Source organism: Coloeus monedula, assembly GCF_965178545.1.
Source record: "Coloeus monedula genome assembly, chromosome: 2".
NCBI classification, from domain to species: Eukaryota; Metazoa; Chordata; class Aves; order Passeriformes; family Corvidae; genus Coloeus; species Coloeus monedula.
In genome coordinates, this window is record NC_138782.1 from 47,147,336 (window position 1) to 47,167,427 (window position 20,092).

At 39.3% G+C, this 20,092-nt stretch overlaps 1 protein-coding gene across 1 annotated transcript in view; it reads right to left on the reverse strand.

Moving 5' to 3' along the window:
- PCNX2 (pecanex 2) overlaps positions 1-20,092 on the reverse strand; it is a gene marked incomplete at its 3' end in the record, with an annotated part of 149,319 nt that overhangs the window by 38,654 nt on the left and 90,573 nt on the right. Inside the window, exons 22-23 of the mRNA XM_082276849.1 lie at positions 17,873-17,981; positions 13,112-13,241 (exon numbers count right to left, since the gene is read on the reverse strand). Of these exons, the coding sequence (XP_082132975.1) occupies positions 13,112-13,241; positions 17,873-17,981 (239 nt within the window). The remainder of the gene's footprint in view (positions 1-13,111; positions 13,242-17,872; positions 17,982-20,092) is intronic.

Genomic DNA, 20,092 nt, shown 5'->3' on the forward strand with positions numbered 1-20,092 from the left:
TAAACAGAAGGGAATGATTGTTGTGGTGAGTAGGGATATTCAACACCAAGTCCAAAGCATCTCCGAAGCACCCAGGGGTACTTGGGGTAAAAGCGGAACTCTGGCTAATAAAAATGCTATAGTAAACATCAATTTCCCTGAAATACTGCTCTGGCATGGGTATATAAGGATTTCAGGACACTTAATGAAGAATATTGCCTCAGAAGCTTTGCCCTCAATCACCAGCCTTAAAAGAAGATCTATCTATCAAATATGTAAATATTAATCTCTCATTCCTTGGAAAATGAGATTGAAGCAAAACCAGAGAAAGGCCAAGCTCTTTGTCCCAAACAACAGTCAGCATAAGGTTACATGTGACAGTAACAAGGGCCTCATCTGTATGACAGCCTGCAAGCACAGGGGACAAGTGCCACAACACCATTTTCCCTGGCATGGGATCCACGGGAGACACCCAGGTGTGGCCCTCATGAGTCCTTGGTGGAACTGCCGTGAGGGTGGCATGGCTGGGTGGGCCTGGCTGGGGTCTGGCTCATGTGGTGGGGAGTACAGGGCCCACTGGAGATTTAGAACAGGCTGGTGGTTGGCCAGTCAACCTCCACAGCCTGAACTTAGCTACTCACTGTGAGAACTGCAGACGTGCCCCAAGGACGATGGCACCACAGAGGGATCACTTATAAGAGAGGTTTTCAAACAGCTTAAATAACACTGAAAAAGGATGGTGTAAAGATAATGATGTCTTTGAAACACAGCAGAGACTCACGTCAATACTGGTTCCCAGGATTTTGTGTGTCAATACACAGGCTATTTAAAAGGTTGGAAACTTCTGAGCTGAAGCTGTAAGTTCACACTGAATCCAGCTGGGAGAAGGATGCCACTGATGTATTAGAAAGTCTTTTTGTCCACTCCCTACAGCCTCCCCAAAAAAGTTGTGGAAAACTGACCAACAGAAAAATTGCACACAGGTTTCCACGTAGCAGACAGGGGAGGAACAGATTTGCTTTAGTTCTACTTCCTACCAAAAGTAACTGATTATTTTTCCTTAAAAAGACATGTTCTCTACTTTGCAAAAAGTATGATTGAGAAAATAAGAGCCTTAATTAAAATTATTTGTAATTAATATTAGTACATTATCTACATAGATTAACATTTTATTTGAGGTATTATTTATTTCCCTGCTTCTGGTTGGCTCAGCTCATTGTAACTGCAATTATCATTTCCTATTCAACAGAAAACGGCAAAGGGGAGAAGGGCCTTCTAAGCAGTTCAGAGTATAAAGAATGATTTTACTTCAAAAAGGTTGTCAGAATTCTTCCACCCTGATTTATATCCACCTGCATATGCAAGAGTAAGCATAAACATTAGGTTATGGAATGCAATCAATTTTCTATTCTCAGCAGAGGAGCACTGCTGATTTCCCAATGCATATGTTTTAAGACTATGAGACGCTTTATTAACTTTCAGTCCCTCTGAAATCAGCGTGGCAGTGTAAGGCACAAGTTAATACTATTCTTTACCCCAGTTTCTTACCAACCTATAAAGCATTTCTGTTCTGGAGGCATATTGAGACCCATACAAATCAACCAATACTTCAGAAAATTCTAATCTATAATAAACAGGAATCCTTTTGCCCAGCATGCAGCTCTGGGTCTATTTCTTTCCCCTCCCCTCTTCTTCTTTCCTTTGACAGAAAGATGCATGAAACAATCAGGATGAAAGATGCAATGAAAAAATCACAAGTGCTTTGGGACACTCCAAGACAGATTATGCAGCCTGAGTGGGAAAAAGGGAAGAAAATAGAACAGCTCTCACAAGCAAAACCAAACCAAAACAAAACACAAAATCAGGTTGTTAAGGCTTTATCCTCCATTCCAAGCAGAGTAACAACTGTTTATACACATAAGACATGGGCCTTGGGACACAGGACAAGGATTTACCTTTTCAGACACTACCAAAAAACCTCAAATCTTTATACAGATACTATGAGGTATAATTTTATTTCATTTTTTTAAGACCAAAGGTAATATAGACAGTTGATAAAGCAACCTTCTGTGCTGAAATTCAGCTTAGTTGAATAAATGCAGTCAGGTAGTTAATTCTTGATTTTAAAAGTCTTCTACAATTGCTAGTAACCAAAGCTGTGGTTGTATCTTCTTGAAGGCAATGGGAATTTGCACTGGATTAAACTATAATCCACTATGCCTAACAATCAAAGCAGCAACACCTTTACTTGTCAACTAGAACCTCTCACTGTGAACTTTTGGAATTAGTAGGTGATTCAGGCTTTCCTCCAGTGGCCTCTTGCTTTATATTTGGTTGTTACCACTCAAGCAATGTGATAATTAGCTCAGTAATTGAATTTCTTCCTGAATTGCATTATTCTATGCAAACAAAATACAGTTCCTCCAGCAACTGCCCTAGAGAAAAAGTGATTGTGTTGGACTGACATCAGCTAAGTCTTCAGCAATTTTAAAGTCAACATCCTGCTTAGTTCCTGAAATATCTATTTCATGTTCTTTTAATCCCCCATTTACATGGACACTGAGATAACCCACTGGTTTGTGTAGCACTGTTCATGTCATTAAAACTATTGCTTCCCTTTGCAAAACAATTAAGTCACTTCCTATATTCTTTTTTCCAAACATACTACCCGGAAAGATTTTCTTCTCCCACTTCAGTTTCCCAATTTCCTTAGAGAGATAGAAAAAAGGCTGAGGGGTATTAAGGCAGTATGGAGAATACAGAGAGTATATTGAGAATCAGGTAAATGGAGGAAAATAAATAAATAAATCATTGCTGATTTGATGATGCTAAATAAATCATTATTTCCAGAAGATCAAACAAAATTCCAGCTGTTCTATCTGCCCTGCTCCTGCTGAGTTTCACCCCAAAACACAAATTCATGATTTCCAGAATTCCTGCTGTGTAGAAGAGGATCTCCACTTTGAACGAGAACAAAACAAAGAAAAGCAGTTTCCCTCTGGGAGATGCAGAGATGCCTTTCTAGGGTCGATCCAAAGTTTTTCTTTGTCTGTGTCCAATGAATTTTAATCCACTTTTCCATGACATCTAACAGGCAAATTTAACAGAGAGAAACTTTACTGTGCTGCAGCCCTATGATTATTCATGGAAATCTGGGAAAAAAAAAAAATCTTCAGTGTTTTCATGGAATGCCTAATGCTGCTGGCTCTATAAACAAAGGCTTAGCATTAAAAACACAGTAGCAGTTGTCTGCAATGAGGCAGGAGGAGAAAGACATGGCAGAATAAGCAGTCACCCATCAATATTTGAAGGACACCAGAGGTAAAGACAATGGTATTAATTGGAAGGGGAAGAATACTGAAGTACTTTTAAATCAATTTCATCTAAAAGACAGAATGACTTTAGTGTGGTTTCAACAGCAAGGGCTGACAGTCCCTTCACGCGTAACCACGCCCAGGTTTTCTGGGCCGCTACATGGAAGATACAACTTGGGTTTAACTCACATTAAGAAAGAGGGATCTCTTAAAAATGAAAGCAATTTATCTTTCCTGATCACTCACTCTGATTTTTATTTTTCATGCTTTCTTCCTCCTCTCCCTCCCTGACTGGGCCATTGTTTCATCTAACAACAATTCAAAGTGGCTTTGACTGCACACTAGGAAACTGGGGGAGGGCTAAGGTATAAGAAGTCCCAGTTGTTAGAGACAGAGCTGTTGAAGCATCCTTTTAAAACATATAAAGATCTTATTACCAATAACACTTCCTGTTCTTAGAGTTTCTTCACTTTCTAAAAAAGGTTTTTATAACTGATTTTGAGGCTTCTTGGGTTTGTTTGGGGTTTTTTGTGGTTGGTTGGTTTGTTTGATGTTTTGGAGGTTTTGGTGTTTTTGTTGCTGTTGTTTGTTTAAGTAGGTGTTAAAACCAGAGCTGTGGCCATCCACTGAGATGCTGCTCAGCATGTTTATTTGGCATATTCCAACACCTGTTTGGAAGTTTCTGTACTTCTGCAACAAGGGGGATGAAAAATGCGAGGTGTGAAATTGAGGTCAAAAGCTGAGTGCCCAAACATGGGTTAAACAGCCCACCTTAGTGCTCTGACATTCAAAGGTTTAGCTGGGGAATTCACCTCTTATTTGTAAGCCAGGTGATATAAGCATCTGTGTACTTTAAAATATTCACTAATGCTTTATTAAAATGTCATCAATATTCCTGCTTTTGTCTTATTTAGCTACTGTGCTACTTAATTTCTTTCCCCTTATCTAAGTATGTTTTTTCTTTTAAAAGGCATTCGATTACTGTCTTCAGATATTTTTTACTAGGCAATAGTAAAGCTTTCTAAGTGGAAAGATTATGCAACTGCACAGAATTATTTTGTGCTCAATCTCGAGGATGTAAAAAAGGTCAGGATCCTAATGTTTCTGTAAGGATGGGGCTTAGTGCAGGACTCTGCTTCACAGCTGGACCTTGCTGTCTGCAGTTGAAAGAAGTGCTTTTAATTTAAAAGCAAATGTGTTAATTACATTACACAAAAACACGTATCTGAAAAAGTACAGATGAGTGTTATTCTTCTGTTTTTCCCATCATGAGCCAACACAAACATTATAGGAAAGGTACTAAGGGCTGTGTCCAGCCCTGGGCAAAGAGCTCCACAGGACTGATTCACTTGGGCTCTGCACTGATGGGCCCATGAGTGAAGCAGCAAAAGCCTGAGAAACTGCAAGGAGCTGGACAGTAGAAAGGAGGTGATGAGAAATATCCTAGTGAAGTTTTCACCAGAGACAGTGAGAACAGACAGGGGGGAAAAAAATACAAAATCATAACAAATGTTGGGAGCTGCTTCAGCAAATGAGGCCAAGATGTTTTTCTCCTTTACTCCACACAGAGAGAGACACATTGTTTAAACATCATAAAAGGAGGAAAGGATAACAAGGCATTTCAGAATTCATTCTTGATATTCTTTACTGCTGATAACAAAGTGCTTTCTTGCTTTTTCAGTGTGCAATATTAAAATAGCATATATTTAAGGTATTCTAATTCTCACTTTAAGACTCAATGTGACTGCTTAATAATAAAATTAAAAGGTAGAGATGGCAAGAAAGTATGAGGAAATACAAGACTAAGACAAAGACTGGTCTTCCAAAGAACGCCTGTATCAGAAATACTAGTTTAGTTCACCACAGAGTTTTCCATAAACATATTTCTGACCAAAAGATGAAAGGAGGAAAAACCAAAGGCAATCAAGCCATTTCAGTGCTGTAAACTTGCAAGTGCAGCATCAGTGACACTACACTGAAGAACAACAAAAATCTTACTGCTACTGTGCAGTTGTACAAAATCCAATCTAAAAGAGGGATAACTTTCAATACCTCTGGTTTTTTTACTGCAAGGACTGTTGAGAATGTTAGTAATCTACAGCATTCATCTTGGTATCCTCTACAGTACTCTTCAGACTGAAAACATCTCTGATATTTTGAGAGCAAACACTGCTAGTCAAAGGACTTTCAAAGAAAAAAAATTATCCCTCTAGCTTTCATCCAGTATTTACCTAGTCCCAACTAGTACAGAATTTCAGAGGCAATTCTCAGTGGCAATGGTGACACTTTCGCAATTCTGCATTTTGCATTATCTCAGAAAGAAGAGATAGTTTACATTTTGCTCTTATCAACCCCAAGACCCAGTGCATACCTTTCTATATTAGGAGACAACCAACACCCAAGCATGCTGCAGCATGAACTATTCCCTGCAGCTACCTGTGCACAACATGTCTTATCACCTAACTTAGAACGGTTACACTTGCTGAACATCTCCTCCTGGATCTCAGCTTTACGAGCTTTCACATTTTGAAAAAAGCGGCTTGAATAAGTTTAGGTTTGGTACTCTGAACCTCAGTTTGCCCCCAGATTTTTGATTCAGTTAAATCCAAAACAGGACATGATCTACATTATCCAAGTGAATGGGATGAACGCCTGCTGAGAACACTTATTCTTATGGAAATTTAGTCAACCTATTTAAAGGGGTTTCCAATATTCAACATGACAGAAATTTCATGAGTTAACTTGATCTCATTAGATTTACATAATTTGGAAGCTAATTACTAGATGAACAGCATTATAAATCTTTAGTGCCACTGTATATCCACATATGCCCTTAAAACATCACATGTGCCCTATTTCTGATGGATGTCCATTATTGTCTATTATGTCCTGTTGCTACCTTCCTGTCCAAATATATATTGAAAAGCCCTCCTCTACCATGCTCATGATTTCTTCTCCTCTATAGATCTTTCCTGCTTACCCATTTCTGTTGGGTTGCCCCCTCAGATATTTCACTGCATGCCTTTTTCTTTTTGCCCACCCACCCTTTTCCCTTTCCATTTATGCCACTTACACTTTTGATCTCTACTTGTGTTCCTCCTGATCTCAGCATGCATTCCGTTTCTGATGTCTCCCTTCTGTCTTTACTCTGTCCTCTTAGAATGATTCAGTGAATTGGAGTTGTGAATGCATCTTTAACTCGGCAGGGAACTACAGAGCACTGAATCAGAATACATTCCCAATTAATTATCACACATATGGCTCCTATTCAATTAGTCTCAATTTGTTTTATTGACTGCCAGGGGCAAAAATTTGAGAAGAAGAGAGTTACCAGTTAAAAGAGATACTGCCAAACAGTTAAACTACCTCTTTGAATTTTGTATAGCCTCCCTTGAGTGTGAAACTCCAGGCAACTCAGAAAACACTTATTTTAATACCAGACCTACTTGATCAAAGGTGCCTGGTTTTCCTTGCCCATCCTTTCTCATGTTTTCGCAGTTCAGTGTGACTCCACAGATGGAGTCAAGTGATGAGGTGAGGGCTGGGTTGGAGAGGAGGTGTGCACAGCTCTGTACTACAGCAAGTGGCCAAAGGGGCACACATGGTCACTTGCTGTAGGGGAGATCACAATACACCGAAGGGAAGGTAGTCTCTAGCAGGGCTTCTTTTAGCCTGGGGCTGTACCTGAAGCAACACCTCCCACACCTGGATGCCATGGCTTTGTCACTCTGCAGAGCTCTATGCTGAAAGGGATTAAAGACTCCCAAACCAGGCAAGTGTGGCAGGCACAAGTCCATGGGCAGTACTGGTGGTGTGCAAGATAGAGAGTGGTTAGACATTACAGCAGGGAGCAGACAGGGAAGTCTCGAGAAGACATTCAGATGAAGAAGTCTAATGAGTAACATGTAATTTCAGAGAGCTCATGAAAAATTAAGCCTGAAGTGCACACAAAGATACTCTTTGTTCTTCAAACATTTTGGTTTTCTCTATTCTCTCCCCCAGTGCCAGAATCATGGCCAAAAATGCCCTTGAAGAACAGGGAATAACTTCCCAAAGACCAGTTTATATTCATTGTTTAAAGAGAGGAGCATGTTTTTCCAAAAAAAAAAAATCACCTCTATTGGGAAATCTGCCAATCTTAAGAGAAGAGCAATGAAGGAAAAATAGCAGCAGCTTGCTAACACTTCAACTTTTGCACTGCTGCCAGCCAGGGACTGCCACTCACAACTGCATGAATGCTGTACTCAAGGATACAGAGTCAGGGCCAAGCAAACCTCAGTATAGGCTGCAGTACACCAGTATAGGCTGGATTCTCACACACCTCATGACCTTTGAAGTTTCCAGAAAGACCCTCACCAAATTCTACGTGCTTTGCAAATAGGACCAGTAGGCCCTTCTGATTTGGAGACAACATCCCAAAAACTCAGACTAAAAACCGTTCATCATTGGTGCTATTTGTTTTGACTTGTAAGTCCCATGCACTAATAGGCATCTATTTCAGATTTATCTACATGCTGATACTTATTTATACTATTTTGAAGAGTTCTAAATTAACTCAACTCTCAATAAAAGCCTGGAAAAACCCTGAGGCCAACTCAGCAAAGACCTCTCTTAGAAGAACCATGGTCACCAAAGGGGCCAGCACTCATCAATGAGTAATAGCTGTGCACAAAAGCACTAGAACCTCAGTTCACTCTAGAGCAAACAGAAATACAGTGCTTCTTTCTGGTCAGTTCCTAAAAACAGTATAGAAATAGAGGCAGCCAGAGAGAAACACAAAAATTAGCAGAGAAATAAAATCAGTTTGGAAGAAACTAAAACAATTGCAATGAACAGGAACACTCAAGGCTACAATGGGGCTTTCAGACCAGGTAGCTGGAAATATTCAAGAAAGTTTGCACCCTAAGTAGGGCAGTGACAGTAGTTAGAACATAACATATCTGAAACGATATTTGACAAAATAAGGCAAACACTGTTTCCTGTCAATAAGGGGGAAAAAGGGGAAAAAATGCTGAAGTTATGCTATTCACTATAAATCAGAGTCCAAGGCATTACTGAACTATAAACATCTGCTGCAGTTGTTCCTCTGTAAACATCACTACTACAGAGGTCTAAAAACATGTGAAAAATCAAACAACACAGCAAGGAAAAAAACTAAGAACAAAAGAAATCCAGTCCTAAAAAGAACAACTTGAAAGGTCTGAGTGTGCAGATTCCAAACAAGGCTTTTGGACAGTTATGGGTGAATGACATTTTGTGTTTGGAACAGGGGTTTTAACAGCTGTAAGAGATGAGCAGGCTCACAGGGAAACCAGAGGCACCGGCATGTGTTAAAAATAAGCATTTGGAAGTGGAAGGCCTGTTATTTTATGGGGAAAAAGGGAGGGAGCAGACAGGTACTTTTCATAGCTCCTTTTCCCACACATGTGCATAATGTGGGGTCAACCAGAATTATGTGTACACTGGGAAAACTCTTCCCACTCCACCTGCAGGCTGTCTGCAATGGGCAGGTTAAGTGAGCTGGCAGTGAAAAAGAAGAAAAAGCCATCTGCACTACAACTGAAGCAGGGCAGGTTTTCCTCACCCTCCATTCCCAGCTGTATTAACCCTACAGGTGGTTATTTTCCAGACCACAATGACTGAAACAATAACACAGTGATACACTTTTCAAAAAGATGGAGAAAATAAAGGCTTGCTCACACAGTCACAAACACAGAGAGGCATCCTGTAATGCCAGTCTGAGATAACTGGCAATTTAATCACAGCCTCTTTAGAGACACCTGATTAATTCAGTTACACCGCACTGTAATTCATTCAAGGTGCTTCAAAGCAAATGCAAGCTGCACCTTACCCAGAAATAGGCAGTGAAACAAAAGAATAGAAACAGGAAGGTGCAGGAGAGACAAGCAGCTTGTAAACAGTGAAATCTCCAGATTCCTGGTGGCAGTTTGCTGTTTGTGGGGACAGGTCACAGCTACAGCAGAGAACAAACAGGCTGTTCCACGTGATCCAGATGTTAGATCCACTGGGGAATAAAAGTAAACTTCCTATTCTGTTCTGTCATTGTCATATCCAAGATACAAAGCAAGATAAGAGGAAGGGAGGAGAAGGACAGAGTCAGGCTGCAACGTGACAAAGTATTTGAGAAAAAAAAGCAAAGGCAGAGGAATTGAACAATAGTGTTTGGACAAACACTTTATGCTTTAAAGCGCCTATACATTAAACAAGATTTACTGCTATTTCCTTTTCTCTCTCTGACATCTACAGCCTAATCATTCCAACAGCTGTGAAAATAGGGACTAAAAGAGCACTCTTCAAGCTGGGAAGCGGGACCTAGGCCAATGGCTGGACAAAACCAGTGTCGCAGCAAACTTTCCTTTGTAAAAAAAAAAAAGCCCCAAAAATAACAGAGAGAGGGAGAGAAAGAAAAATTCTCACAGTTGAACTCCCACAAGGTAACCAGCTCATGAGCAGCAGCCCAGCTTCTCATTTGACGCCCCTCCCCTTTCAACAACCATGGCAGCAAAAGCTGCGAAACTGCGATTGCGAGAGTTCCTCATTCACCTTCCTTAATGCCTTATTTTTCCTTCTTCTTAGTCAGCCTTCCTTTTCCCCTCTAAAAGATCCGTGACCTCAGTGATGTATTGGTGTACTAGACTCTGCATGGAGAGGGCACACTAAAAACAAACAGCATCTGCTGACTGCAGGGAAGAACACCCATGCTCTGTGTACACACCACAAGAGCACAAACAGGCACAGTGTGAGTCCTGAATTTTGAAGAGCCTGTTAGGAATTTCACAGTTTGCTTACTATCAAAATGAATCCCTTTTTCTTTTTTTACCCACTTGAGTCCTTCAGCTCCTTGCACAAACAAGCAAGCCACCATTTTAATTCTCCAAGACTGTCAGCTCCAGCTTGCATCATTTAGAATGGCAGAAGCTCAGTCAGAGAAACCTGAGGAGTCACACTCCTCTTTAGCCAGCAGAAAAAGTGGGACTAAAAGAAACCTGGAACAGCAAGACACGTGTGTGTGCACTCAGAAAACACCAGGTAAGGACAACCAAACCAACACTTCAAGGAATAGATGGATCAGTTGCTCACCACTCAGACTACTGGCCTAGTAACTCTGTTCTATTAATAAACATGGTACTCCGTACTTGCTAAAGTCCAATGTTTCAGCTTTGGATTCACTCTACCAGAAATGAACTGGATTTTTTTTCCTCATCTAATTTCATGCTGTTGGCCCAAACGAGACGCAAAAGTAATTTTTCCTTAAATGAAACAACAACAAAGTTTGCTTGACAGCAGAAAAGTATGCAAATACTGATGAACACAAATGACAATCTAAGAAAACAATCTAATTTATGACTTGAAAGAAAAGCAATTTTGATATCTAGACTGCTTGTCACAATTGTTTTCAGTTATTCCAATTAAGAGATTAAATTCCAGAAAAATGTGTAAATAAACTATTTGTAGCTAATATGTGAAAATTTAACGTAGTCATCAATATAGCAAGGAAGTGTTTGAAAATGAGTATGCAAAGCAGGTAAAAAGAAAGCTACATAAAGTACATTGAAGATAGCTTTCCCCCGGACAGAAGTTCCTGTCAACAAGCAGTGGGTATGGAAACAGCAAAAAAAAAAAATCTCCAAGAGCTTCTGCTTCATATGAACTCATCTCAGACTACACTGCAGTGAACCTGTGACTTTCCACGAATACCCGGAGCTGAACTTGGGGAAACTGTCAATGAAGTCTAAAAAAGAAATCTGTACACCAACTTCCCCATCTGTTTGTTCTCTTTTGTCTTATATAACCTTAAAACTCGGTGCACATCTGGCTGTAAGGGACTGTAGCTCAAAGACACTTTCCATTCCAGCTCAAGTTCCTGATCCTATCTAACTCCACAGCTCAAAAAGAGAGCAATTATGCCATCCCTTTGAATTTTTAGATGCTGAAAAGTCAAGATTCAAAGCAGTAAGGCAAGGCCCATCCAGTTCATTCAATTATTTGAAGTATTTTGTAGAAAACTTCCTTATTCTTAATACAAAATTACTCTACTTCCTTGCCTTTTTCTGTCTTTTCACAGTGTCCTTTGAATAAAGCAGGAGTTTTTCAGTCCAACTCTCATTCATTTTGGTTAGTTCCTCATGTGAAATGGGAGTAAGGCAAAGGAGAATCAGAAGGACTAGAGACAAAATGAATACAAATTCAGGAGTCATTCCATGTATATATTCTGAGATGCCACAGGTTCAGGCAAAGATTTATTTCACTCTGATGACAATCTGAATCTTCCACAAGGCTGTTTTCTACTTCTGAAAGGTTTTTGATAGGCAAGGTTGTGGCTTTTGTTTTAAGTGAGATCATAGAAGATACACTAGAACTTTTAACAAGCAACAAAGCATGATTTTTTACAAAGAAAAAACGTAAACCTTCAGGTTGAAGACGAAGTTGTAGTTGCTGCTTATTTTGAAAGGACAAGCAGTGGTGGCTTAAAGTATTAAAAGGGTTTGGTTTTCTGCACTTGAGGTTTTACGGTTTATGGATATAATAATAACCTTGCTTGGCAAAATTATTAGCACCAGCTTCTTCACTTCCCTTAGTGCAAATCACAGTCAGTCACTACTGATGAAAACAAGTCACACATACACCCTTGTTAAAGTATCAACCATTTTTTGATAATTCCTGTGAATATCTCCTGTTCATTTTGTATCAAAAGATTTGACAAACCAAAAGCAAATAAAAATTACCCCCTCTATTTCCCTCGACAATAACCTAGAGACTTGACACTAACCTAACTATATGGCAGTGGTGTGCCCTCAACAGTTTGGTTCTCTAACTGGTACCTAGAAAGGCAACTGCATGCTTTCAAAATGCTCTGGTTGAAGTAAAATGTAGCAGATGTTAAAATCCTCACTTCCTACTTAATATTGTTCAAAGTTTCCGTCCAAAAATGTATAGCTATCTGTGGGATTAGTGGTAGCTTCCTGCCTTTCCACAGCTGCCCTCAACTTCACTCTCTTGAAACAATTAACCTGTTGACCCAGTAAAAAAAGATGTGTGAGAGAGAATTTTGTTAAGATCTAGTGCCAGTGTACAAAACTCAGCTCCCCTCGAAAGGTTTTCACAAATCTCATCACATTCAGAATAGAATACAAAGCCTCTTTATACGACTTGGCTAATTTCTTGGCTAATTTCTTTATAGATGAGTACATATTCACTCACTGACACAAGTCAAAATGCAACAAAATAAAACTCTTCAAACTAAGATACAGCAGCAGCACCAACACAAGAGGTGTGGTAAGTGTATGGCCCTTCTCACTGGTGCAGCCAAGCCCTGACTTGGCCAATGCAATTTTCCCTTTGTGCCTCGTATCACTGTTCTGCAGCTGCAGTTACTTGTTGCATCCCACAGGGTAGCATTTAATCAGGCCAGTTAGTATAAAATGTACTTATGCAGTCTGACTGCCAGTGCCAAAGGCTTCACAGATTTAGCTGCTAGCACTAGCTAGCAAGACAAAAAAGGCTGACAACTGGGAGTTTTACTGCTTTTTTCTTTTTCACAGTTTCGTTACTGTGTGTCTGTACAACAAATGCAACATGACACCTCATCTGTAACATACTGATAATTGTTTAAATACATTTTCAGAAATAGCTAAATAACTATGAAAAAGTAAAACACCAGAAACAAGACTCAAAGATTAACCTGTCATGCCCTAATTTAAGGATTACCTTTGGAAGCAAAAATACCACCAGAAATGAAACTAATGAGAGCAAAACCCTAACAAATAACAAGGGTAGAAATTTTTGAATAGCCTTACTTGTAGTTTTTCTCCCAGAACTTGATTGGTCGTGCGTACGAGGCAATGAAGATGACACTCCCCAGAAATGGACTCAGTGGTGTAGAAAAGACTGAAGTGGCCAGAGTTTGAAAAAAAAGCATAGCAGAGTCTGAAAACTGCAAGTTAAGGTAACACAGATGATTTCATTATACTTTTAAAATGTCGAGGCAGCTATTTGAACCTTCTTTTTTTTTTTTCTGCTGCTGTTACTGTTTACCAAAGAGGTGTTAAGGAAAGGAAAGGGAGGAAGGCAAGCAGTGTCAAATCACCCATTGCCAGCATGTAATCGGTGGCTCTTCAATGCTACACAGTTGTATTATCAGGGTGACCCTGTCTAATCTCTGCCCAAGGACAGATCCTGAGCATAGGCAGTGCAGCAAGCGCCCTTTTCCAGCTACCTAAGGTACCTTCTGTAACATGAAAGTGCCTTCCCAGAGTCTAACACAGAGTTTAAAACACACACACAGGGAAAAAACAATTTCTTGGAAATTATTTGTTCTACACACTGGAGTCTTGATTTCACTGTGTCCAGTGTTCCATTCTGTGGGTTTCTGCTTGTTTTGGAATGACCTGGTATGTGGAGATATGCCTCTATACTCCAACCCGCTGGTTCCAAGTCATGCTTTCACATTAATTCTTACTGAGAATTTACTATTCCATGCTGACCAAAAGCTAAAAAATGTTCAGCATTTCATACTTTTTGAAATAAATATGAAATGAGAAGGTGAGGACAGAGGAATAGTGAGTATCACACACAAACACCATAATGAATGCCTGAATCCATAGTTTACTTCAAATGTAAAGTCATATCTAAGACTGCTGGAAAGCAAGTTAGGAGATGGATAAGGATACTGAAAAAGATGCAAGTTAAAAGGAACACAATTAAATAAATGCAAGTAAATAAAACGTTAGGCCTAAGTTCTTTCTTAATTCACACCACATCCATGAAATTCAAGGAAAAAGACTTTCAAACTGGGAGACCATTATAAGAGACCATTGTAAGAATTGTCATTCCTTACACCTCTCCTGGGAGGAAGGTGCAAAGTAAAGAATCCATGAACTAATGGAACCACTATAAATGTACAGTGATCAAGCACATCTCGAACTAAATTTCAGGTAAAATCACCAATAACCACAGTCTTTCAGCTTACTCTCTCATAACAATATACTGTACGTGTGTCCCACAATCCCTGAGACTTCACAAAAAGCCCATTTTAACACAAATAGCATTCTTGGTACAGCACTTCCATAAAACAGCTAGCTAGCCATGCTTTCAAAGCCATTTGCAAAATCTAGAAACAAGTATTTGCCAAAAGATACTTTTCAAATCTCTCAACCTTACTAAAAGAGAGTGCTCTAGAACAGTGTCTTTGTGCATTAAAGAGAGTGAAAAATGAGTTGCCCTGAGAGTCTGAAGTCTAAAAAAGTGACAGGGAGCACAAAGTAGAAAGCAAGTGCATCAAAAAGTTAAACTGTCACATTACACTGTAGTCATAACCAAGCACTTGCTGTGAAAGATGAACAAGTATTTACAAGTGTCAGATAAGGGAAGGAGGCACAGGAGAAGAGAGGAAAAGAGAACAAAGAGGACAGATAAGGACTGCAAACCAAGTTCTTTAAAGTGGGTAACTAATATGATCGATTTAAAAATTGCCACCATCATGAGCTAAGATATTTTGCACACCACTGTGAACTGTTTGTGTCTTAGATATAATCAGTAGCAATGGGGGGTGTTTTTCCTAAAAGACATCATGCTCTACTAAATGGACAGTAGAAGACATTACCCATTTGATTTGTGAAAAGTGATTTTAACTGTTCCATATGTGTAAGTGTGTCATGAGAGCACATAACAGCATCTGACTCTCTTACATAGAGTTAATGTGTGCTGTGGGCAGTTATCTGTCATCAGGGTATTTTTATTTGAGGGTATCCAACTTGTTTGTATTAGGTTATTATTTATTTATTTAAAATACCAATGCTTTAATTATGTCTAATTAAAAAAGAAGTGTCAAAAACTCACAGGCATATTTTCTTACACTATGGCCCAAGCCAGGTTTCCTGTGTACCATCTTTGTTGGGCTACGTTGTGTACAACCAGAACTCGTTTCTTTGTGAATAATGGATTTTCTTTCTAACAAGGCCAAAATCAGCTTTTGAGAACAAAAACCCCAAAGCTAAAAACTCTTCAACATGAAGTAAAACACTGTCTTTGAGGATTAATTCTTGCAATTCAAAAATCTGTTTAAATTCAAACCAGCTTCAAAACAAGTAAGTGAAAGACATTCTGAAAATCTTCCATCCCCTTCTTTTAACAGAAAACTATGCAGTAAGGGCAGCTCAAATCCTCTGCTTCTCAAAACCCACATTTTTACTTGCAATTACTACAGGTCCCTTCCAGGCACACAATCACTTAGAGGATGGGAAAACTGACTGGTCACAGAGCTCTGTTTTCTGATGTTAGTGCTGTGACCCTGAAACAACCAAAGCAGAACTTTCCTAAACAGGATAATCTCAACTACAAACTCCTTTTTTTTTTTTTCTCCAATTCCACTGTTCACTTTTTAGGTAAAATCCTCCTTTGAACTACAAACTACACTCACTTTCTCAGTGTGCTGATATTTATAAACAAATAACCTCATCTTACCCACTTAAATGCTAGGAAGTGAAGTTGCAGATCTACCCTCAAGTCTGAAGCTCATTCCTGTTCCTGGTCTTTTGGGATTAAGAGGGACTTTGAAAGGTCACCCAGTCCATCTAGCAGCCACAAGCAGGATCAACTACACCTATATGACTCCTGATAGACATTCACCTAAAATCCTGAAGATTTCTAATGATGGAGACTCTACAACGTCCACCAGGCAAATCCACACACGTTGCCCTTCCTGCCCTGCACACTGGTCTCAAAGGCATTAAAGCATGCTGAACTACTCACACTCACTGAGCTCTGCAGCAAAAGTTCACCCAGGCACTTCGAAATTTAAAAATTTACATCCTGTTTGCAGAAGTGATTGAAGCAATTAAGAGCCACAAATAATTAACTCTGTAAAGAAATGGCAGGTTTAGTACCTCTGTAAATTGCAACATGCATTCATCATTACTGTTTGCAGGGTTATGATAACAACAAATAAAATTACTGTGCAAAGAGGCAGAGTTATTGCTGTTGTGGGAATATTAACTTCAGCATTTAACCAGTATCTTAATTGCAGCATTGCCTTAGAAGACAGATTTGCATTTACAAAGCATACTATAAAAATAAATAATAAAAAGCTAGGCTAGATCACTTTAGCAATAACTCTGTAAACAAACAAAACTCTGGTTTAACTACCTTCCATTTTGCAAAATTTAATTGGTAATTTTATCAAGAGCAAAGTTATCACTGCAGAAAATAAGTGTGAACAAAGGGAAACTTGTTGAAATATAATCTTAGTTCTTAAATGTTTTGCTAAATAAATTCATATACACTTCCCCAGCAGAAATGAAAATATTTTGAAATGAAAATAAATTGTTATGAAATTCTGGAAGGCTTTGCTACAAATAACCTAAAACTCTTAGGACAGATAGTGATCTGCTTTTGTAACGCTTTCCTTCTATAAGCAGACAATCTACAGCTTTCCCTCTGGGAGTTATTCTGTGTGCCCTTCCCTCTGTCTGAGGCTCCCATTTATTCTTCCTATCTAGAAACATAAGCATTGTTACTCAGCATTGCTTATGTTTCACAGCACAGAGCAGAGGGAAGAAATCACTCAAGGGAAGAAAACCCCAGCCCTGTGGGATCAAAGGGACACAGACTTAAGTGCATATATCTAACAAACAGTACAAAGTAAACTCATTAGTAGGTCTGAACTAAAACCACTTTGTCAACCCTTCTTCCACAACTTTGGTTAGCAGGGAAGGAAGAAATGAAAAGTTAGTATCTGGTAATGCCTTAGACGTCGATAAAGTTAGATCTGTTCAGTTAAAATGTTTTGGGGGCTTTTTTTCTGTGTTCAGTCAACTTTGTAACTGAATTTGAATTGAAACTGAATAGTTACTGTTCCAAAATTTAATATACTTTTTTTAACCCTACAGACGTGGAGGTCATTGAACTCTGTTTTACTCCCCATATCCACAAACCTGGAGACAGCCCTGGAACAGGCACCAAAACAGACTGCTTCTGAAGGACTGCTTTGGTGTTGACAAACATATATGGTTACTCATGATACAGAATGGAAAGGTGAAAAAGGAGAATGTTTCTCAGCACCCCAGTGAAAAAATTCACATTAAAATGCAAAAATCTAGCTGCTTCTGAAATGGAAAAAAAAAAAATCAAGACAGTTGCAGCAGAAATTGGCTCACTGAAATGAAATTTATATCTGACATACCAACTAGAAGCAACTGAGAATGAAACTAGTATTTGAGAGCTCAGTCGGCCATAAGCCCAAAAATATGTCTGTCACAACACTTCTTTGTGGATGCATCAAAACTCAGTGCTGAGGGCTGGGGAACTAAGTGATCTACTGAATGTGGCTGGGTGGGAATAAACACACCAGTTTGAGTCAAAGTTCAGTTTCCCAGTTTTAGATCCTATGCAGTCCAAAAAAAAAAAAAAAAGAAAGCTGTTGTTTCTCAGAAGATGTTCCAAGATTTTCGAAATTTAAAGTAAATTACCTAAGAATTTCAAATCTTGTTCAAACACTGTAAATAAACTGCATACAGGAAGAGGAACTTAAGAATAAAGAAGAACAAATTTATAAAGGATATGAGGTATTGCAAAGAGCTGAGCGAAAACATGGAACGATGACCCCCAGGCAATCTGCCAGGGAGCAATGTATGTCATGATGAACTGCAGCTTCTGCAGTAGCTCCCACAGCTGAAAAAAAAAGAAAAACATGTTCACTTTTTAGGCACTGAGATAGTTTCAAAACTAATACCTGAAAGAGACACTTAAATTAGAAAGTGGGAAAACAGGTTCTGATATGCACTGACTATATATGACCGCAAGTCAGACGGTTACAGGAGAGGAGACTCCAGGAGAAATTGGATACAGTGAACAGAGAGAGCTCAATGCGTGACGTGTGTGGCTATGCACATGGAAATCAGACTGACTTCTCAAGAACACAACATTCTCATTTGTTGACTCAATGGGAGACGCTATCACGATATAAGCATATGCATGACATTAATCACGAATTGTAGCTGCATTTTCAAGACCATTGTATCATAAAAATATTGCATAAACATGAGCTTTTATTGTTGTGCAGTACAAACTGAAAACCACAATGAATTTACTTTTGCTGCCTGCAAAATATGCTTGGTGCTGCAACTAGCAGTTTCTGATTCAAGAATGATGTGTACTTATTCCCTGGAATACATTTGTACTCCCCTGTCATTTCTTTTGGCATCAGGCCAAAACAGATCTTATGTCTTATCTACTGCAGAGTGGGTTCCTGACAAACTGTCAGGAAAGATTTGGCCATCAATAGACATTAGTACTCAACATACACAGAAGTTGACAGTGAAACAGGAGTATATGCAATATTCCATGCTCATATAGCAAATACATGTTGAATTTTAGAGTAATTTTTTTTTTGAGTTAGTGAAAAACAAAACTTTGCCAACATCCTGAAACACATGGAGACTGTATCAACACTTGTACATTAAAATGCTTCCAGGGAATGTTCTCAAGCACTGGTATTGTGCATATTTTTAAACTGTTAGAAAGGTGTCTGGGAAGGTTCTGGTCTGGCCCAACTAACACACTCCCAAGCAATCTCCAGGAATCCTTTTGAATGCAAAACCCTCCATGGTTGACTTGCAGGTGGCAATTCCATATCTCCACCTTGTGTCACTACCACAGACACAAGCTTCCCCATGAGAGCTGGCCTCGGGGACAGAGCACGGCTCTGGGCACACTTCATGTACGAGTATGCTGACAGTCAGAGAGGACACACCTTCTCTGTCCAGCTCATTTCACCCCTCCTTAGGTTACCACCTCCAAAATCACACTTGGCCATCTGTATCCACAGTGGCAATGCACTTACAGGATGTTTCACTGAGCTTCTCCATGATTTGTCGGACATAATTGATATTAAATGTGAGGGAAGTAAGAATCACTTGTAGCATTGACCTGTTTTGGTCTTTGTGCTACAAAACTATCAGACAGCAGCTGCTAACTCGTTACAGCCAGTGTCATGCTAGCTCCAGTTACAACTAATAAACCTTCCAGTTGAGATGCAAGCAGTGCTTCACACACTGTCTTTGCTTTAGCCTGACTCAAATTAGGAGCAACATGCAGAGTATGGATTACAGCAACTTTGCACAGATATACTATTTAAAACCACCAAAGCCCTGATCAGAACAAGCTGTTACAATCCCTTCAATGCACAGCCTGGTTACTCCTACTTAGTTTGAGAAACTCGTATCTTGCTAACTTTGTTTTCTGTCAAAAATACTACACGTGACTTGCAGACTGCAGCATTAAAGCAGGCAAGTAAAACTGAACTGGAACTCAAACGGACATTTATTTATTTAGCAGGTTGTGGGGTTGCTTTGTTTTGCTTCATTTTTATTTATCTGAAACATCACAATGAACAGCTGGAAGAAAAATTTTATCTACAAAAAGATTTAAGTGAAGGGCTGGAAAAAGCTAATGACTGGCATTTGAAACCTCAAAAATTCAAAACTGCAGCACAACCCAGTGAAGTTCTGCCTGTTACAGATTGAAATCACAAAGCCATAAATCATCCCAGCTGCATTCAAAGCACAGAGTTCATCAAAAGGTTTTCAAATCTCACATAAAATTCAGGTTTTGCATTTGCTAGGAAACCAAATCCAGGAGGACACTCTTCTGGCTCCTTGTTCCAATACATCATTTTTAAGTGTTCTTTAATATTTACACCTTGCAAAACTTGGGCCATGGAGCCCAAGTTCCCTGTTGCATCTAACAAGTCCTACTGCTTCTGCATTCACCACTGCTTGAAT